Below are 22,379 nucleotides of genomic sequence, written 5' to 3'. Positions count from 1 at the left end.
AAACTGTCCTCAGAAAATTGGTTCCCTGGAACATTATTTTCAGCTAGAAATCTGCCTGAAAAATTGCAGTTTCACTGCGGTTGTTTAGAATGGCACAACCCAAAGTTTTGTTTACAACCATTCAAAGAAGGCTTGCATTTGGTTTTGTTTTGATTCATGATGACAAATTATAAGGATTCTAAGGATTACCCCAAGAAGGATGTATACCCCAAGAAGGTCCTGGGTTTAATCCCCAGCAGGGGACCTTTCTGTGTGGAGCTAGCACGTTCTTCCCTTGTTTGCGTGGGTTTCCTCTGGGTACTCTGGTTTCCTCCCACACCATAAAAGACATGCATGTTTGGTTTCCTGCCATTGCCTTTGAACAGCGTACTGGCATTACGACTGGTAGTTGGTCCCCGGGGCGCAACACTGTGTGCTTTATGTTTTCTACACTAATTGCAGTTTATGCAAATGTATATATGTATATTTACTGTGAACAAACAACCTATCTGTGTAACAGCATTATGTTGGTGAACTTGTATGAGCTTATAGTACTCTGTGAGCAATGTCAAAAGGCTGGGAATTGTGCAGTGAGTGGTTTCCATGGTAACTAAGGACAGGCTCACCACTGGAAGCCACTGGATGGCGCATCAAGCGTAGAAGCTGGTCTATGTTGAAAAAAGGCATTTTTCTATCACAAGACGGAGATACACACATTGTAACTGTTCCTCCATGGATTCCTGCAGATCCAGATGACATCTATGAGGACATCCAGAGGCCCAGTCGTCATGGCTCCAACATCAATGGCTGGAGTTCCAGCGAGTTTGAGAGTTACGACGAGCTGTCAGACAGCGAGACTAAGCCTCCAGCCCGCGGTAACAGCAAGGTAACAAACAACCTAAAGTACCAGTTATTAGCCTCCAGCCTGCAGTAGCAGCAAGGTAACAAACAGCCTAAAGTACCAGTTATTAGTCTCCAGCCTGCAGTAGCAGCAAGGTAACAAACAGCCTAAAGTACCAGTTATTAGTCTCCAGCCTGCAGTAGCAGCAAGGTAACAAACAACCTAAAGTACCAGTTATTAGCCTCCAGCCTGCTGTAGCAGCAAGGTAACAAACAGCCTAAAGTACCAGTTATTAGTCTCCAGCCTGCAGTAGCAGCAAGGTAACAAACAGCCTAAAGTACCAGTTATTAGTCTCCAGCCTGCTGTAGCAGCAAGGTAACAAACAGCCTAAAGTACCAGTTATTAGTCTCCAGCCTGCAGTAGCAGCAAGGTAACAAACAGCCTAAAGTACCAGTTATTAGTCTCCAGCCTGCAGTAGCAGCAAGGTAACAAACAACCTAAAGTACCAGTTATTAGCCTCCAGCCTGCTGTAGCAGCATGATAACAAATAACTAGTGGTGGGACTCGATTAAACATTTTAATCGAATTAATTCGAGACTTTATAGTTAATTAATCGAAATTAATCACATTTTAATCGCATATCAATATTTGATGCGAAAAGCAAACATTTTCAATTCAAATACATTTTGGTATACGAGTGAATCAATGAATAATATACATTATACATACGTTTAAGCAGCAAAATCCTGTATTAACTACTATACAGACCAACAGATCAATGCAATTTTTAACAAAGTGCAGCAATTTTAGGAATAATATATATATATATATATATATATATCGCAAAATAACCTTTTGTAAACTCAAGCACTTTCGAGGTAAAAGTAAAACGCAGTACTTTCAAGTACATTCCAGAACAGTTGACTGTTGAAAAAAATAAACTCTTGATTGATCTCAATTTCTCTTATTTAAATTTTTTTATGAACAAACCAGACTAACCAGATTCATTATACTTTATACTTATAGCACATGCATGAGTCTGGTCTCCTTTGAAAGGTAACATTCTTACACAATAAAGAAAAATCATGCGATTAAATGCATCCATTTTCTTAACTTTTCATTCTTTCTGTAGTTAATTAATCAAAATTAATGCGATAAAGTCCCAGCCCTACAAATAACCTAAAGTACCAGTTATTAGCCTCCAGCATGCAGTAGCAGCACGATAACAAACAACCTAAAGTACCAGTTATTAGCCTCCAGCATGTGCCACTGACATTGATGGGGTTGAAAATACTCCATGAGACTTGAAAGTTGTTTCAAGGTTGTTAGGTATATCTCTCAGCCTTCTGAAAACCACTGGGTCATTTGACCTTTGCTACCACTCAGTGCTACCCATTCAGTTGGGTGCATTTGTCATTATCTCCTGCCGTGCTCCCGGTTGCTGCATGCATTTGAAGTTTTGAAGTTTCATGGAGTATTTTACTCCCCCTTTCAACATCAATGTCTGAGAGGTAATACACCTATGTACACAACATGTGAGAAAGACAGGGACGACCTCTGGTGAATGGAAAGAAGTTTAAACTAGACGTTTTTTGAGATGCAACACGAAAAGAAAAGCATCCAAAAATGCCTGATGATTGTGGATACAATTTTGTGCGGCGTGAGTGTGTGTCATTGTCACGTCTCCACCACCAGGGGGAAGTGTAGCACAGTGTTCCACGCTGAACCTGGAACACCCAGAACATCCCGTCCAGTGAATCGCAGTGAATGAACAGTCCCGAATGCAGCCTGCTTTTGAGGAAGTGTGCGATGTGTGTATATTTTTAGCGAGCGGGTCCTCTGCTCTGTCAGCAAGTCTCTCTCAGTTCCTCTTTCCAGCTCTTCTGGGTCTCTCCCTGTCCTTCTCCATCCAGCCCACATGCTGCTGCACCTTCACTGAGCTGCAGCCACTAGCTCTCACTTCTCTGTCTCCATGCTTTCTGAACACAAGCATCAGTGTGACCTGGTGTAGTACGATGTTGTTATGAGAGCGAGGAGGAACTTTACTTTTTACTGTTGATATTCTGAGGAGTTCCTTTCTTTCTTTTCTTTTTTTTTTCTTTGCTGGATCCCGAAGAGGGAACTGATTGGTCGGTGAGTGAGTGAGAGTGAGAGTGACTGGTGAGCAAGTGTGAGTGAGAGTGAGGGAGTGAGGTGAGTGGGTGGGTGAGTGAGTGAGAGGGTGGGTGTGAGTGACTGGTGAGCAAGTGTGAGTGAGAGTGAGGGAGTGAGGTGAGTGGGTGAGTGAGTGAGAGGGTGGGTGTGAGTGACTGGTGAGCAAGTGAGAGTGAGGGAGTGAGGTGAGTGGGTGGGTGGGTGGGTGAGTGAGTGAGAGGGTGGGTGAGTGAGTGAGTGAGTGAGAGGGTGGGTGAGTGAGTGAGAATGAGTGAGAGAGTGGGTGAGAGTCTTAACAGTGTCTATACTTTCCGTAGCCGCATTTCTGCAGGACGCTCTCTGATTGGCCACTGACTGACACTCTCTGATTGGCCACTGACATGTTTGCCCAATCGCGTGACGAGCTGTGTCTTTGCCCATTTCCGCGTCGAACAGCCTGCAAACTACCTGGCGTTCTATCGCCATGCTCTAAGACAAACTCTAACCTTAACCAACTTCGAAAGAGTGCCTAAGCTTAACCGTCGAAAGAACTTGCCGTCACGCTCTAAGACAAACTCTAACCTTAACCTACTTCGAAAGAGTGCCTAAGCCTAACCGGTGTAGAAACTCTCGTCGGCCAATCAGAGAGCGTCCTGCAGAAATGCGGCTATGGAAAGTATAGACGCGTCTTAACACTAGGATTCAGGTTGGGGACATAGAGAAATTATGCATTCAATTGTGAGAACAGCAGGGGCCCAGTGAATAGTACTCTCACAAACCACACTAATTTGGACTTCTTGCCATTACGGGAGATTACCCCGGTCTTTAATGTTGTGTTTGTAAGTGTATACAGTGTGGGTTTTAGCTGATCTCAGATTACTGTACTAAACACCAGTCACACTGCCATTGATGTTGAAAAGGGGTGTAAAATACTCCATGAGACTTGAAAGTTGTTTGAAGGTTCTTAGGTATATATCTCTCAGCCTTCTGAAAACCAATGGACCGTTTTACTTTCGCCAACACTCTACTACAAGCCCTGCATGTCTAACCTGCTCATTCAGTTGGGTGCACTGGTTAGTAACTCCCCGGTGCTCCTGGTTGCTGTGTGAATTTGAATGACTTGCAGTAGTCAATCATACAGTAACATTAGTGAACGTAAGGTGATGTGGTTTTCACAAGGGTGAATTACCTATGCTTGACTTTCAAGATTCATGGAGTATATTTCCACCCCTTTTCAACATCAATGGCAGAGAGAAAAGTAGGCTGAGATCTACCAAACATACACCTATGCATAATCAGGTGTATACTTACACCCAATTACACCTTATAATTAATATAGGAAGTCATAATTACACTGGTATGGTCCTTTAATATGTTTGATTCTGGTTTATCTGGGTCCAGAATGAGGGGTGGTTTCTCCACTGTGAAAGCGATTGAAACCCGTTGAATCTCACAGTAGGTGTCTTGTATACAGTGGGCCTCATGATCAAATGTGTACGTAACTATCTTCGTAAGAAGTTTCTAAGAAAAAAATTACAAGACATCTCCTCCGGATGCCTGAATGCCTGAAAAGGTGTTCGTAAATGGCCAAAGTGTTCTCAGCTGCGCTCCCCTGAATGAAGAACGTCACTCATTCTTAAACTGAAAGCGTGTTCTGTATGCAACCTGCATTCGCATACAGAAATGGCCCGCCAGGGGCGCCCTCGTGGCGCACCGCATAGTGCCTCGCACACCTACGCGGCCGTCCCGGATTCGCCTCCTGCTCTCGGTGATATTTGTCGCATGTCTTCCCCACATCTCCTCCTGTTCGCCCTCTCCTCTATCGGTCCTGCGTGACCAGTAAAAAGCTGTACAAATGCTAAAAATAATTTTAAAAACAAGGCATGCAACCACAGCACAGTGTGCAAAGAATATTCAACAGGTAGCACAAAAGCAATTTGCGACTGATCAAAAGATCAGATTCAAATGTATGTCATTATACAGCACAATACAACGAAAATAAGTTTGTCATCTAACCAAAGTACAAATGTAACACAATGCACAGGTGATTAAACTGGGTATAAAATATATAAATACTATTGAGTAATAGTGCTCATCAGATGCATGTACAGAGTTGTAGTATTATTAACCTCTTAAGCCCTAGCTATATTTTCTGAAAATTCACCTAAAAGTACTGTAAGGTAAGGTAGCAGACAGGGGTAGGTGGAAGGTGCAATATGGTTGTACAAGTAATCAAACACAGTCAAATCGCTTTAGCTCCCCGCTGGACAATGGCCAGGGGCATTTATTTAAGCAAATAGAAAATTAAGAAAACCACAAAATCATACCGTCTCCCACTAGAGCACCTAACTGCCTTTACTGTAGTCCAGTCCCTAACTAGCCGCGCCACTGTCCGGCTTACCGGTTGTCAACTCACGGTTGCAGATGTCTCCCTACAGCTCTCTCACTCTTCATTCCAAGACACACTCTGAGGCTCTTTGTCTGTTCTCTCTGAGAGGCACGCTGATTGCTGATTGAGAGACAGCTGCGTGTGTGGGTCAGCATGTGTTTTGATTGATTGAAAACTTTATTAACAGATTGCAGAATGGGTACAATACAGTACAGCTCAATACACACAATTGTTAAGGGGATGCAGACCAGAGAAAGACTTTCGTCTTGTTTACATCAGGGTCCCCCATTTTCAATTAATCAGGACATATATGACATACATGACATACAGATAGACAGTACTGCTACATCTATACATTTATGACATACCAGATTTGCAAATACAGTACTGTTTGTGATACAAAAAGGTGTGAAGGTGTCTGTCCTCCTCTCTCCACTGGGAGGAGCCAACAGGCAGGAACATAGCAGCCACCAATCACTATTCCCCTCAGCCCCTTACAAGTACACTTACAAGATTGCTCCACTTCTACAAGGTCCATTTGCATGTTCTTGGTATCTAGGGACATCTATGGACCTCAGGGAATGTATTCCCAGTGTCAGAAATATTGTGTCTGTTACTATGCTTGAGTAAATTGTAATGAAGGAGAATATAAAGAATTAAGAATATTATTTATTTGTCCATGCTAACATTGACCAGAAGTGAAAAATTGCCACTGAGCTCATTCAGCACCTTCTTGAGATTAAGTACTACAAATCTAAGCAAATGAACAAAGGACAGATGATTTACAGGTTTTTTTGTAGATACAGTACTGAATTTTGCCATCTGGACACATGCAATTTGAAATATGAATATAGAATAATAGAATATCAGGCCTATAAATGTCCTTATTATGGCCAAGTACATCCATGGATTGGGCCAAATCACCTCTTTCCAATGGCAGATTGGATTTAGTACCACCAGGCGCCCGTTACAGGGCAGCAAAGACCGTGAATGAAATCTACTGTAAGTACAGTTACGTATAATTAATGTGTCCATAATGTTTTTACAGGATTGCGACGCAGTTTTTTTTCTAGACGTTCACAGAAAGGTAAAGAAACAATATACGTTTTATTTTATGGCAATAACGTTGAGGTTTGTTCTACCTGTGAGATATAAACACGAAAATCACATCAGAAAAATTACCTGAAAAATGGTTGGACTTCCGTAGTAGTGTAGTTTTATGAAATTTCGACGCCCTGGGTCTCCTCTTTCTTAGGACTGCAACGATCTCATGAGTGCTTCTTCTTCTCGCTTCAATGTGCAATGCAATGCGCAGAGATTTTTATAAGCTCATATTTTGTTAACACTTAAAATCATTGGTAAACAAACGTAGTGCTGAAAATATACACTTTGACTGCTGTTTTGATAGGGTTAGGGTCTTTACTCTTGGCTACATTTGAAAAAGAAACGTAACATTACTTAATACGCTGTATTGCTTACTGTATTGATCTATTTATGACATGAAATTAATCTCGTACCGGGCCGATCGGGCTTAAGAGGTTAATATGTAGGGACAGTAGGGGTGTAACGGTACCTGTATCCGTACCGAACCATTTCAGTACTGGACCTTTGGGTCAGTACGCGCTGTGTACTGAACAAATGTAAACGGTATGTTAACCACTAACGGAACGCACATGTAGAACCTTTTTTGCATGCAGAATTTAATTTAAAAACGAATTCACAAATTCACCCCTTCCCAAAATATATGTTTGTAACAAAGCAGGGTTATTACTGAAAATGTTCATCCTTTTCTTGTTCGCCAAATAACACACACACACACACACACACACACACACACACACACACACACACACCCACACCAACTTTCTTCCGCGCAACTTTCACTCACAGCTGATCCGAGAAAGAAAAAGAACGCACAACATACTTTTGCTCAGCTCCTCTCCAGTCAAGCTGCTGCGGTGTTTAAATCCAAAATATTGATAAATCCTCTGCCATTGTTGTGTAACATGTCATCTCTTCTCTAGAGTCTTCTTTCTCTGCTTCACATGAAGTTAAATCTACTCTAGAAGTGAAACTGAAACTTAAAAAGCATACACCGGTGGGGGCGGGGGCGATAGGCAATTAATTTACTCAGTGGACTACCGTGGCAAGCCTAGGTGGAACTAAGTATAACTTAATAAAAGATAATAATTATATTTAATTATAATAATTATAATAAATATATAATAATTATTATAAAAAAAGATTCCTGTTGTACTGAACTCGTACCGAACCGTGACCCCAAAACCAAGGTACGTACCGAACCGTGGCTTCTGTGTACCGTTACACCCCTAATGTACAGTGATGCAGGTATAAAGACCCTATACTCTCATAGTCATACTGTAGAACATTACATCTTAGCGTCTTATTTAGTAGTGTCAATACGGGTACAAACACCCAAACAAAGCGGCATGGGACAAGTTAACAGGTGAGTTAAACGTGGTGTCAGGAGAGGAGCACACAGCAGCCGAAGTGAAAAAGAAATGCGCCAAAAAAAGAATAGCAAAACACAGGAGAGAGATGCTGGCCACTGGAGGAGGAACAGCGGGCTCAGGGTTGTCTGAGGTGTGTCAGCTGCTGCTTCCAAACGTCTTTCCAGCGTCTTTTCTGCAGTCCAATGCTGTGCTGGACGGTGGAAGTTGAGTGCGCGTGTGGCTCTCATTGTCGGCCACCTCCTGCTCCATCTGGGGGTTGGTGAGTGTGGTCATCAACCAGGAGGCCAGCACATATCCGCAATCTCCTAATCTCCAAGTCATTAGAATAATAGAAGCCTACTGTTGCTGGAACGATTCATTACGCACATATACAGTACATACCAATTAGCCATGCATCTCCAGCGTCTCCTTGCTCAAGGTGCACACCCACAGATCTGTTCTGTAAGATGTAGGAGTCATGTACACCTCCTGGGAAGCGGTAGACCACATTGAGCAGGTGGTTCTGTGCGTCGCAGATTATTTGAATGTTGATGGAGTGGTATTGCTTTCTGTTGCGATATGGAAATGCATCTGGGGAGGGTGCCTTGACGAGTGCCTAGATGGAAATGCATCTGGGGAGGATGGACAGTACCTGGACGTGTGGTGGCACAGGGTTTGAACGTCTGGTCCGGCTCCTCAGTGCTGGCTCCAGGGTATTGTACAGGTCTTGGTAGGTCCTCATCACTCTCTGCGAATTGGTCCGCATGGTCACGGTACTGGCGCTCTCTCCTCAGTGCACGATCAGCGATATCTTCCAGCACCAGTAGATGTATGTGTGTGTGTGTGTGTGTGTGTGTGTGTGTGTGTGTGTGTGTGTGTGTGTGTGTGTGTGTGTGTGTGTGTGTGTGTGTGTGTGTGTGTGTGTGTGTGTGTGTGTGTGTGTGTGTGTGTGTGTGTGTGTGTGTGTGTGTGTGTGTGTGTGTGTGTGTGTGTGTGTGTGTGTGTGTGTGTGTGTGTGTGTGTGTGTGTGCGTGCGTGCTCTTCCTCACCAAGCCGCCTGCATCAGGCTGCTGCATCGTTGCTAATAAACTATAGATTTATATGGAATCCGTTAAACGAATCCTTTTTGTCGGTTGTCATTTGTGTGGGTTCAACACGTGAACAGTAAGATAAGCAGTGGAATGTTTCTCCACTGGTTCTTACAATGTGCACACTAAGCAATGTAAATAATAAATAAAACCAATAATAACAATAGAGAACACATATATGTTATTGTAATAATTTAAATCCGAGGATGTCTGTATAATCGACATGCACGCAATCACCAATGATTTCTCCCAAATGAAGCCCTTAACACTTTCAGTGTCACGCTGTTTGGTTAAAGTTACCCTTAGAATGCCAACCTTCTAGTCGTTTCCGTGGTCATTGCACTATGTTTGCGAAGCTGTGTGTGTGTTCTGTATTATAGCTGTATGAGACACGGTGTGGCTGTATGAGACATGAGTTTGTAGTTTATTACACGCTAAACATCGCGCATTTCCAAGATAATACAGTATTTTTTTCATAGATTGCGAGATATTACACGTTATGTGCAATAAGCCCAAACTGTTCTGGCTGATCCCCTGAAACCCTGAATACTCCCATGTAAAAGGTATATGACTTGTATATATGTATCATCACAAAATCATCAAGGGGGATCGTTTTCAAAACTAGGATTGTGTTTGCCGAGCATGTTTTTCGTCCGTTGAAACACAGAACTGTGATCGTTAGTAAAACACGTTTAAGATTAGGTAAAATAGACATAGAATGTACCTTACCTTAGCCAGAAGGTATTCCAAAAGAATAATTCCAAGTGATCGCATCGCCATCGCGATTACCAGTGTATATGTCTATTCGCGTTTCGATGGTCAAATACGCTTATGCAACGTAATCCCGAGGCGAGGATTGTGAATTTCTGTCCCAGGAGAAGGAGGGGCCACTCGCGAGGAGAAACTGAAAGTGAAGCTGACTATCAGCCCAGAGCCCCATGCAGTTCAGACACGGGACGATACTGTTACCTGGTGATAGTCGATCAGAATGCAGTTCCAATGTGTCGGGACGTGCCTAAATGATGCAGATCGCTCTGGGCAACTGTGTAGAATGGGGATCAAAGTAAAAAGATCAAACGATCCAAAAACAACTTTTTACGTTTATGGCCCTCAATGGTCGGCGCCGGCGGCCAAACACGGAAAAAGCCGTTTTTTGGCACAGAGTGTGTTAAGAACACAGGCGCACACCAGTCTGTCCTACGACTGCCTTTCCGCATTTGTAAATCCTGTTCTTGGCTACAAACAAATCTCCGAAAATAAACCATCTGATCATGCCAAAATCGTCCCGAGAAGTTCGTAAGTGGAGTTACGAAGAAATATGTTCTTTCATGAGGTCCAGTGTGTCTTAAGACCACATCTATGACAAATCGAGAATTTGAAAATACTAATGATGAAAAGAAGAAATGTTCTTATTACCTAAAAACGTGGTTGCCTATTATTGTGTTAATATGACATCTCTCCTGCCTTTAGACTTCTTAATTACCAGCCAGCGTTTCTATTCAACATATTCCACATTCAACATATTTTATGGTTTCAGAGATCATTTGTCAATTGTCATCATTTGTAATCTTAAAAATCACATGTGGGTCCTGGACATGTATGATGACATCACGTGTGGGTCCTGGTCCTGGACATGTATGATGACATCACGTGTGGGTCCTGGACATGTATGATGACATCACGTGTGGGTCCTGCACATGTATGATAACATCACAGGTGTGGGTCCTGGACATGTATGATGACATCACGTGTGTTTAGGTTCTGTACGCTCCACTGCCTTGTTTTTACTCCACTTGAAGTGTTCAACGTTTAAACGTCATCAATCGACGTGTCTCTTACTGTTCTGCTCTCTCTCTCTCCCCTCTCCTCTCCTCCTGTATGCCCCTATTCTTTTCTCTCCATTTCAATCTCCTCTCATTCCCTCTCCTCTCGATCTCTTCCCCTCTCCTCTCTACTCCTCTCCATCTGTGCACCTGTCTCATCTGTCTGGCCTGTATGTCTATCTTGCTTGCTTGTGGGTTGCCTGCCGTAGCTCCCTCCAGAGGTCCGGTGTCTGAAGGAGCGATGTGCCCAGACCAAGCGCGGGCTGGCAGTGCGTCTTGGGGCCCCCGACGTCACCCACATCAGACAGAGCTGTGATATCAAGGTATCTACCGCTCTGGAGACGGTGGGCCACGTCGACATGCATCCTGTGTGACATTTCCACACCCAAGTCAAAAAAATAGCTACACTTAAGTATATTTTCTGAAACATGTGCTTTGAATTAGTACATAAAAGCATATAAGTACCAAAGATACATTGCAGATATACTCGCAGAAAGGTACATATGGGTAGAAATATACTTTTAACACTTTATATACAAAAATTATACTTTCAGTCTGTGAAAATATACAAATTTTTGACTTGGGCTCCCCTTTCTCAGGCTACTTAAAGGGATAGTCCTCATTTTTAAGAAGCCCTTTCACTGTGTGTTGTAGCCTGACCCAGGTCTGTCCCGTGTTGTGGGGGTCATTTGCTACCGAGCCATGAACACTGTTAGGTCGTTGCCATGGTCCCCATTTCACAGTGTGTCATAGCAGGATAAAAATAGCTTCAGCTAATAACGTGGTCCTGGGAAACTCAGAAGATCCTAGCGGGTCACTTGCTAAAGACCAGTCAGTAAGAAGTAAGACGTTATTATTATTATTATTTTTATTATTATTATTATTAATAATAATAAATTAATAATAAGTAGTAGCCTGGCTGGCTGCCCTGCTGCCCGGTTCTCAATCATCTGAAAAAGAAAATGCCTTTAGGCCACTACTGTTTAACTAGACTAGACCATGAATGATATTGTTTCCTACTGCTCTCTACTAAAAGTTAATGTGATTCTTTCCACTTTTGGTTTTGATAGTGACTGAACTAACCAATAGCGGCACAGGTCAAAGGGCATAACATCACAACTCGGCATCTTGGGTATAAATTTTTCCCAGACTTTTCACCATTGTTGATCTGACTTTGTAGGCTGTTCGCGTGCCATTTTCAGGTCAGAAACTCATCCGCCCGATATACCCGACACCGCGTGAACATGACTGAGAACTCCCAAGGTCATATAAACAAATGTTCCTTAACACACTCTGACACCACAGAGGGCCGTCTGCCATGGGCGAAAACAAAGAGGACGACAACAATTGCTTGAAACCCCCAGGTGTGTTTTGTTTGACAGCCGGGGTACCGCTGGTGTGGATGTTCTCCCTGCGGGTGGTCACGCAGTCCTCTGGTTTCAGATTTAGTCACTGAAAGTTTAGAGGTATGGCTGAGTCACGCTGCCATGGGGACACTAGGGTTTTCTTCGTTAGGCTCGATCAGAGGCAGATGGCACTCGCCAGCCCAGTGCAGGCTCTGTAGCCGGATCCTGGGCTCTCTGGGCTGCTGTCGGGCCTTGTGGCACATGCGTAGAGCCGAAGGATGTCCGGTTCAAGGTTCCCACTTGGTCCATTAAAGGGAGGGCGCAGAATTTTGGACCCTCAGCCGTATTTCCTATTTACCCAAAATGTTGTCTAGTAGTTAGCCATCACATTCAATGTAGATGAATGTAGCCAAACTTTAATCGCTACAAGCCCTGAAATAAATGTTGAAACCTACTCCGCAGTGCACCCAAATTTATTTGAGTATGTTTAAGTGCTTTTTACACTGGCCCGTTAGTTTGACATGATGATATGTTGATGATATGATATTTTCATTTATAATGCTCCCCCCAGCCAATTTTTACATCAGTCCGGGGCGCAGCCCGGGGGAAAAGATTATACGAATAAATCAAGTTTCAAGTTTCTTTAATAGTACAGAATACTTTTATACAAAATGCTTCTTATTGTTACGCTCCAGAGACTGTGCTAGACAAGATAAGTATGAAATAAAATAGTATAGCATGTAAAATAGAAGTAGAAATAGAGGTCACAGTGTTCAGTATAGACATATGTACAATGTTCGATGCAGAATAGAAGTAACTGAGTTACCATACAATATACAATATACTATGCAATGTACTAATATACAATACTATATAGTGCAAAGCAGAAATGGGATGAGGTACAATTTAGGTACAATTTACAGTAAGGTGTACGAGTTGTAGTGCAAATCCTTTACCAATAAATATAAAGTGTGTTTAGGTGATCTAAAGTGTGGAGAGTGGGTGCTGCAGTGTGTTGTTTGTTTAAAGTGAGTGTGTGGGTGTGTGTGCTGTGTGCATTTGATGGTTGTTGCATAGTGTTTATTGTTCGTTGAGCAGCCTGATGGCCTGGGGATAGAAGCTTACCGTAATTCCTCTAATAGTAACCGGGTCTCAAATACAAGCCGGGTCTCTATTAATGGCCGGGTGCGCTCTTGAGCTAAGCAATTATAAGCCGGCCTCCTAATACAAGCCGGGTTGCGTGTAACTGTTCCGCAACAGTAAGTGACTTCCGGGGTAGGCCTGATTGGCCCCGACAGGCACGTGACGCGGCAAACTCAGGACGCGCAACGAGGCTGCTGATAGCTGTCGCGCGGAAATAGGCTGTCTATTGCCATTCTCTAACACAAACTCTAACCTTAACCAGCTCCTTAACAGCGCCTAAACTTAACCGTTCTAAACAATGCCTAACCTTAACCTTAACCTTAACCATGCCTAACCTTAACCATAGAAAGAATATTGCCATTCTCTAAGACAAACTCTAACCTTAACCAGCTCCTTAACAGCGCCTAAACTTAACCGTTCTAACCTTAACCAACTCCGAAACAATGCCTAACCTTAACCTTAACCTTAACCATGCCTAACCTTAACCGGCGAAAGAATACACGTTAAAAAAAAATCACGTTAAAAAAAAAAGATTTGATGGGATTCGAACTCACCAACAACGGACCGCAGGATCGCAGGACCGCTGGTCCTGCTCTGCCAGGTGAGCTATAGCGCCGAATGAAAGTCATGGCGTATTTGGACGGTTACGTAATTCCGCAAGCTCTGCCGCTCGGCTCCGCGGAGCGTGCCGCGCGGCAGAGAAAGTTGCGCGTCACGTGCCTGTCGGGGCCAATCAGGCCTACCCCGGAAGTAACTTACTGTTGCGGATCAGCTATAAGCAGCCGGGTTACTAATATACTGAGCTGCATACTGAGCTAGTTACTTGATTTCACTTTGAAAACGTTGAAATGACCAGTGACCACCTGTAATTGCACTGTTTACTATTTCATACAGTACTTGGTTTCAATAAATGAACCCAGTACATTTTACTGGGTTCAAACTGACACAAAATGTTGATTTATTCATTATGATCCGTTTGAAAATTTGAAATATAGGCCTCCCTCTTATACAGGCCTCCTCCTAATACAAGCCTGGTACCCGCTACAGTTGAAACAAATACAAGCCGGGGTTACTATTAGAGGAATTACGGTATTCTGAGTCTTTCTGTGCTCGCCTTGAGACTCCGGTATCGCTTGCCTGACCGCAGCAGTTCAACGAGGCAGTTGTTCGGGTGGCTGGAGTCCTTGATGATTCTCTTAGCCTTACCCCTGCACCGCTTGTTGTAAATGTTCTGGAGGGTGGGAAGCCCCCCTCCAATTGTGCGTTCGGCTGAACGTGTCACTCTTTGTAGTCTGCTACGGTCTTGTGCAGTGCTATTCCCAAACCAGGAGGTGATGTTGCCAGTCAGGATGCTCTCTATTGTACATGAGTAGAAGTTCTTAAGGATCTTCTGACTGACTTGGAACTTCCTTAGGCGCCTGAGGAAGTAGAGGCGTTGTCGTGCCTTCTTCACAACACTGTCAATGTGTGTGGTCCATGTCAAGTCCTCGGATATGTGGGCTCCGAGGTACTTGAAACTGTTCACTCTCTCAACCGGTGCCCCGTCGATGCTGAGGGGGCTGTAGTCCTTGACCCCCGACCTCCTGAAGTCCACAATCATCTCTTTTGTTTTGCTGACGTTCAGGGAGAGGCAGTTCTCCTGACACCACTGTGACAGATTCTCTACCTCTTCCAGGTAGGCCCTCTCGTCGTTGGCAGAGATCAGGCCCACCACTACTGTGTCATCAGCAAATTTGATGATTGTGTTGTTGTTCCGCTGTGCCACGCAGTCATGTGTGTACAGGGAGTAGAGGAGGGGGCTCAGAACACAGCCCTGGGGGGCCCCTATGTTGAGCGTGATGGATGAGGAGGTGCAGTTGCCTGCTCTTAAATGGACAAGACAATGTGGACAGGGAACCAGGTGGACGGACAGACAGAGAACATACAGTAAGAAGAACACCTCAGACACACAACACAACAGCAAAGTAAATCAGTGATCATCCAGAGCGAAAAGGTGTGTTTTAAGCAAGGCCTTGAATGTCTGTACGGTGTTGGCAGATTTGATGTTAAAAGGGAACTTATTCCACAGTGTCTGTGCCATCACTGCAAGCCCTTTGTCACCAGCTTGGCCCGCGGGACCCTCAGACATAGTTGGTCATTCGATCTGAGGGACCCGGAGCTGACGGGTTGGACCAAGAGTTCCTCAATGTAGGCCAGAGCGAGACCATTGAGGGCTTTTTGGTGAATAGCATGATTTTTATCAATTTTTTTCTCCCATTTTAAATTTTTTTCTCCCATCCCAATTTTGTATCGTCCAATTCCCCTGTCTCGAACGCTGTTTCTGGCCTCCCACAAGCCGGCTGCAATGTGGACGAAGCCATACATAGCACAAGTCCCCTCCGATACTCGAGGTAGCAGCCGTCGCATCTTTTCACCTGCGCGGCGCAATCTTTCAGCATCAGGGGTCTGCGCTTTGGAGGGACGCCGCCCCCATCGCTTCTTGATTCTACTGCGCAGGCGCACCAACCGACCTGTAGGAGTTGCTGTCCACAACGTCCGATCCCCACCCCGCAGTTTTCCCTCCCCCTAATACTGCCAATTGTATTAGTATGAACAACCAGCCAAGCTGATAGCAATGCGGAGAGCTGGGCTCGAACCCAGCGTCTCCTGCATTGGTGGTGAGCGCCTTGCCCACTGCACCACCTAGCCGCCCGGGATTGTCGTCCTCTTGAAGTGGGGCAGAAAGGGGCATGTGAGCACCCACTGTGACATGACGAGCCAACCAGAGTAGGAACCCGCGTCACTACCCTGTTTTCAACCTACAGCAGGCCGTCATACCAGTGTTATTCCAGTGCGATAGTGGGTATAAGAAGCCTGTCTGATTTCATCACCAACTGGATGTCCTTTCAGTTTGTCCAAAAAGCACTTCCACCAGAGTTGTGCTAGTTGAGATATTGGACTCAGAAAGTTTTAGCATTCCACTAGCATTTAACTAGTATTCCACTGGCATTCCTATTGACAAATGCAAACATTCTGCAAAAAATATCTGCTAAAGCACTGGTGTAAGAGGCTTGTCAGATGGACTGAAATTACTCCCAGTCTCTGACAAATCAGATCAGACAAAAATGTGGACTATTCCTTTAAGCTTCCTTGTAGCGAGCCAATCACCATTTCTCCTTCTCTTGCACTGTTCTTATATCTTCAATTCTCTCTCTCTCTCTCTCTCTCTCTCTCTCTCTCTCTCTCTCTCTCTCTCTCTCTCTCTCTCTCTCTCTCTCTCTCTCTCTCTCTCTCTCTCTCTCTCTCTCTCTCTCTCTCTCTCTCTCTCCCAAACCCCCACCCGGTACACACTCAAGTCATATTCTACAAGATCTTCTGTCATATTTTCCTTTCACACCACCTTCCAGGTTCAGCAGCTGATGAAAGCGGCAAGAAATGGCACCAAAGATGGTATTGAGAAGACAAAGTTAGCCATGCTGCGCAAAGTCTCGTTCCTGCAGAAAAAGGAGACTGCAGGTAATGGATAATTGGCTTAAAGCAGGGGTTCTCAATATTTTGATGACCAAGGGCCAATTTAGGGACCCAACATTGGATTGAGGGCCGCTCAAGAAAAAGTTTTATGCAAAATAACTGATCTGTCTTGTGAGTAGGCATAGCAAATAGCCTAGCAAGTGATGTTGTTGGTTGGTTTAAAACTGTATTGAAACATTTGAGAATGTCTGGCTTAAAGGAACACTGGAACACCAGGAAGACACAGCTGGTTTATTAAGCCCATAATCTCACACACATATCCCAAAAATATAAACTGTCTTGTACAAATGAACTTGGCTTGACAGTTATTGAGTTAAAGGAATCCAACAATATCTCTTGTAAACAACTTGGCTTTGTTTATATCCACATTTCCACCAACAGTTTCCCGTTGTTGTTCTATAATCTACAAGCTGAATACATTTCCTACCTCATAGAAACTTTGCAAAGTCCATTTTCGCTGTTGTTTTTGCTCTCGCAGTATTTACCTACATCCCATAAGTTTCACTTTCGGTTTGCTTGTGGCGTGCTTGAGCTGGAAGAACATGTGATACACAGTTTTCAGGGACCTCTTTTCTCCTACTGTGCTCTACACCCGTAGTGCCAATTTAATTTACTAGTGGTCAAAAAGTAAATTGGATACCTTTTTAAGGTGTGTGATGCCATCATGATATATCGTATTCCAGGAAGTAATAAACACAGCTCAGTGAGATGATGAAAATGAAAAATATCAAGGAATTAGTAAGTGATTAAAGGAACACGCCAACATTATGGGAAATGCTAATTAATGGAACTCCAGAAGAGGTGTTTTTGTCCAACAGCTATGCTATTGGTCCATATCCGCTTCCATTCATTTGTGCTAAGCTAGCCTAGCTTGTAGCCGGATAGCTTTCTACTGAACGCACAGAGAGGAAATGTATATCTATCTTCTTGCCTGACTCTGGAGAAGACTGTAAGTGCATCTCCCATAATGTTGGCGTGTTCCTTTAATATATAACCAGACTGACCTCTATGTAGAAGCCAGGATTTTAGATAGGTATATAGTGTCGGTGTGTTGGATTAATTTGATGTTTTGTGTCTGTCTGTCTGTCTTTCTGTCTGTCTGTGTGTTTGTGTGTCTGTGTGTCTGTCTGTCTGTCTGTCTGTCTGTCTGTCTGTCTGTCTGTCTGTCTGTCTGTCTGTCTGTTTGTCTGTCTGTCTGTCTGTCTGTCTCACTCTATAGGAGAAACAGAGGATGATGCAGGCTATCTGGATGTGACTGTATCAGAGTTAAAACACCCCCCTCCCCAGCTCAGCCCCATGCCAGAGGGCCTCAGCAGTCAACAGGTAGGTGTGTGTGTGTGTGTGTGTGTAATGTATACTGGTGTATCAAATATTGTTATATAATTAATCATATATGACCACAATTCCACAATTTTTCATTGTGAGGTTAAAGGGACAGTTAAGATTTTTCAAACCCTATCCCTATTTATTTTACTTACCAGTGATGTTGTTGACTGGTAGAGTCCTCTCTCAGTGCAATCCATGCTATTCCTCATACTAGCTCCGGCTAGTTAGCCACAAACCAATGCCAAGTCAAGCTCCTGTCTGTACAAGCTGGCTGAAGTTCACTGAAATCTACTCCATAGTGCACACAAAGTAGATTTCAGTGAGTTTCATTCAGCTTGTAGAGACAGGAGCTCGACCCTATTCACTTTGCACTAGTTTGTGGCTAGCAGTTGGGTTCATTAGTTAAAGGCCAACCAAGTAAAACATTTTCCATATTGAAAGTATATTTTTAAAGGGGACATATCTTAGTCCTTTTCAACCAGTTAATACAGATGGAGCACAGTAGAGCGCCTCCCTTGCCGCTGTTGGAAAGATGGTAGGCAAGTAGTTACCGGGTTATGCTCACAATAACAATACTCAACCAGAAGGGGGTGCTCAGGTTACACCAGGTAACACAATAACAATACTCAACCAGTAGAGGGTGCTCAGGTTACACCAGGTAACACAATAACAATACTCAACCAGTAGAGGGTGCTCAGGTTACACCAGGTAACACAATAACAATACTCAACCAGTAGGGTGTGCTCAGGTTACACCAGGTTACATAATAACAATACTCAACCAGTAGGGGGCGCTCATGTTACACCAGGATACACCCATATCGATTTAACTTTTCATCTCTCCCGACTGGATTTCGCTAAAGTTTGATTGATCAACAAGAAGAGGACTTGCACTCTATTTGCATTTGAGCAGATCCTGGTTAGAACATGATTCTAAGTAGTGTTGTTGTGTTTACTGTATGTGAGACTTGTGGTGACTGTAATTTGTCATTGTTAATGTGATTAGGAAAGATTACGACAGATTGAGGCAAGGTGAATAAACGAGTAGTGAGGTCTGAGGTGAAATGTTGTGCCTTAATGTCATCTTATAATTTATACAATATTATTTGTATAATTTATCTGTACATATCATACATACATAGCAGCTCTATCTGTGATTATAAAAGAGCAGCGATTCACTGCCAGTCTGCTCCGCTACTCTTTTTATAATCACAAGCCCCTTTCACACAGACTTCTCTGCATTATACCGCAATATGGATTCTCTTTCCCCCTCCAATCTGCCGGCTTTGGGTTGTCCACACTAAACCTAGCAAGAGGGTAGAAGTGTGTGACAGAATGCTGTGATGCTGTGTTCCCGAATCGTATAGATGGAGACGCAGCGTGTTCTGAAATATGTCTCCAAAAGCACACACACGCAATGAAAAATACTATCAAATTGACCTGCATAACTCACATGATCATGATTAGTTAAGACAAGCTTTCTCTAGGCTTTTGAAAATGTAGGGCAGGTAACGGGGAACCGCCAAATCTTTTTTTTCAGGGCAGCCAGTTGATGTACCATCAATTTATTTTTGTGTCTTCTCACGTTGCATAATATTTTAATTAGACATAACGCGTAGTGAGGTGAAACATTGTGCCCCTAATGTCATCTTGTAATTTATACAATATTGTTTGCATAATTTATCTGTACATATCATACATACATAGCAGCTCTATCTGTGATTATAAAAAGAGCAGCGATTCACTGCCAGTCTGCTCCTCTGCTCTTTTTATAATCACAGGTAGAGCTGATATTTATCATGGGTTAAATTAAGAATCAAGAGCTTTTTGACATTTAAAATCCATGATTTAAAAAAAAAGTTGCTGATTCTCTTTCTGCAGTATAACCGCATGGTTAAGTGCGTCCTGTTGGTAGTATGGCTGACTGCTTCCTCTGTCTCCTTCCTGGTTTAGATCATCAGACGTCACATCCTCAGCTCCATCGTCCAAAGTGAGAGGAGCTACCTGGACTCTCTGAAGAGAATCCTCCAGGTTTGTCACAACAGACCGTAGTTGTGTCAGTATGAAAAACATGTACAGTAATCCATGATGAATATGTTGTTTCTTGACTGAGAGACTATGAATGCAACATCTTCTCAAAGGGATACACAGTATATACAGACATATATATTATATACATTATATATATATATATATATATTTATAGTATATACAGATGTATATATATACACAGTATATACAGATGTATATATGTAACGGATGGTACCGCGAAGCGCAGTCACGATGGTCTTCAGATGTTGTGAAGTGACTCGGGCCAGTAGCGGTGCTATGGGTTAAACTCACTCTCACCCTTAAAAAGACACATAGACACGTTGCAAAGCAGTGAGTTCACCTCTTGGTATAGTGGTCTGTGCTGTTGCCCGCGGTGTGGGAGACCATGGGTTAGAAACTCCCTCGGGGCGTAGAAGTTTAAGGTGGCGATGTCACTACCGTTACATTGGTGCCGAATTACCCGGATGCCTTGGGTGGAGTGGAGTGAGTTTAACCCTTTCACTGCCACACTACCAAACGGTTAACCCTTTCACTGCGAAAATTCACAGAAGGTTAACCTTTTCACTGCCACATGACAGAAGGTTAACCCTTTACTATCACACAACCGTCGGTTGTGTGATAGTAAAGGGTTAACCTTCTGTCGTGTGGCAGTGAAAGGGTTAAGGGGGGTGAGTGTACTGTAACGGATGGTACCGCGAAGCGCAGTCACGATGGACGAGTAGCGCTGCTATGGGTTAAACTCACTCTCACCCTTAAAAAGACACAGACACGTTGCAAAGCAGTGAATTCACCTCTTGGTATAGTGGTCTGTGCTGTTGCCCGGTGGTGCGGCAGGCCATGGGTTAGAAACTCCCTCGGGGCATCGAAGTTTAAGGTGACGATATGGCCACCGTTACATATAGATATACAGACGAGTGACAAATGGATAGAGACAGAGACCTAAATAGACAGCGTTCTCTATTGTGTTCTATAGTCTACAAGTCTATCTCCTACAATAAATCACCTACTGCCATCATTTACATAATATACAGTTTGCCAGATGAAAATATACAGTATGTCAGATGTCTCGTATCTACACACAAACTAAATATACAGTATGTCAGATGAAAATATACAGTATGCCAGATGAAAATATACAGTATGCCAGATGTCTCATATCTACACACAAACTAAATATATAGTATGTCAGACGAAAATATACAGTATGTCATGTCTCCTCCCTTCCTCCTCACTCAGGAGTACCAGAAGCCTTTGCTAGAGCCAGAGGCTCGCCTTTTGAACCCTAAAAAGGTGCGTCCCATCTTCTACCGCCTGCGGGAGATCCACCAGTGTCACTCCATGTTCCAGATCGCCCTGGCGTCCCGTGTGGCTGAGTGGGACCACAGTGAGAAGATAGGAGACCTCTTTGTTGCCTCGGTTAGTCACAAAACAGAATTTGGAAACAATGTCATGCTTGGTTTCATTGTGGAATCCATCATCGCAAGTTATTTTGTCTTTTTAAGATCCCCTCTACCCACATTTAAGGTGTAGAGATGCTGCTAAGCCATTTTCAGTATTTTATTGAACAATGTCAAGGGTTTAAAAAACACACACACACACACACACACACACACACACACACACACACACACACACACACACACACACACTATGTGTAAGCAGCACATGACATTTGTGAATTTACCTTTTTCCAAGTTCCCAATTAAAGCCCTACAAAGGCGAGGGGCCAAGGGCTGATATGTGAATTTGTGAATTAAATGAGCCAGAAAAGAGTGGAAAAACACCCAGAATTGTCCTTTGAGGCTCAAAGGTTGTTCTGAATGTTTGGTTATGCCCTCTCTCTCATCTCCCTCTCCTCTCTCTCATCTCCCTCTCCCCTCTCTCTCCTCTCCCTCTCCTCTCTCTCATCTCTCTCTCATCCCTCCCTCCTCTCTCCCTCTCCTCTCCCCTCTCTCTCTCCTCTCTCTCTCCTCTCCACAGTTTTCTAAATCAATGGTGCTAGATGTCTACAGCGACTATGTGAACAACTTCACCAGCTCCATGGCGCTCATCAAGAAAGCCTGCGTGTCCAAACCCGCCTTCCTGGAGTTCCTCAAGGTAACGAACACGTAGCACCTGCTTTTCTCTGTGGTTTGATGAAACCCTCAACAAGGTTTTTGAATCACTTCAATTAAAGCGTTGAGAGCTTTCAGAGCTTTGAGTTGATGAGAAAATGTTTGTAACAGATTGTATAAATGAAATAGGGAAATCGTAGTTGTAGTAATAGTAGTAGTAATATGAATAATATTTGCATACAT

At 43.5% G+C, this 22,379-nt stretch overlaps 1 protein-coding gene across 2 annotated transcripts in view; it reads left to right on the top strand.

Moving 5' to 3' along the window:
- arhgef10lb (Rho guanine nucleotide exchange factor (GEF) 10-like b) overlaps nt 1-22,379 on the top strand; it is a 141,861-nt gene that overhangs the window by 742 nt on the left and 118,740 nt on the right. The window contains exons 2-8 of one of the 2 annotated variants that reach the window (XM_084332821.1): nt 726-865; nt 10,916-11,029; nt 16,582-16,690; nt 17,925-18,028; nt 19,984-20,061; nt 21,319-21,498; nt 22,063-22,179. In XM_084332821.1, the coding sequence (XP_084188947.1) occupies nt 726-865; nt 10,916-11,029; nt 16,582-16,690; nt 17,925-18,028; nt 19,984-20,061; nt 21,319-21,498; nt 22,063-22,179 (842 nt within the window). Of the gene's footprint in view, nt 1-725; nt 866-2,837; nt 2,954-10,915; nt 11,030-16,581; nt 16,691-17,924; nt 18,029-19,983; nt 20,062-21,318; nt 21,499-22,062; nt 22,180-22,379 lie in introns of those variants that run through there. The other variant, XM_084332822.1, reaches the window with a different exon arrangement.

Source organism: Notolepis coatsorum (assembly GCF_963971535.1).
Source record: "Notolepis coatsorum genome assembly, chromosome: 17".
NCBI lineage: Eukaryota > Metazoa > Chordata > Actinopteri > Aulopiformes > Paralepididae > Notolepis > Notolepis coatsorum.
This window is presented reverse-complemented; position numbering and strand designations above follow the sequence as displayed.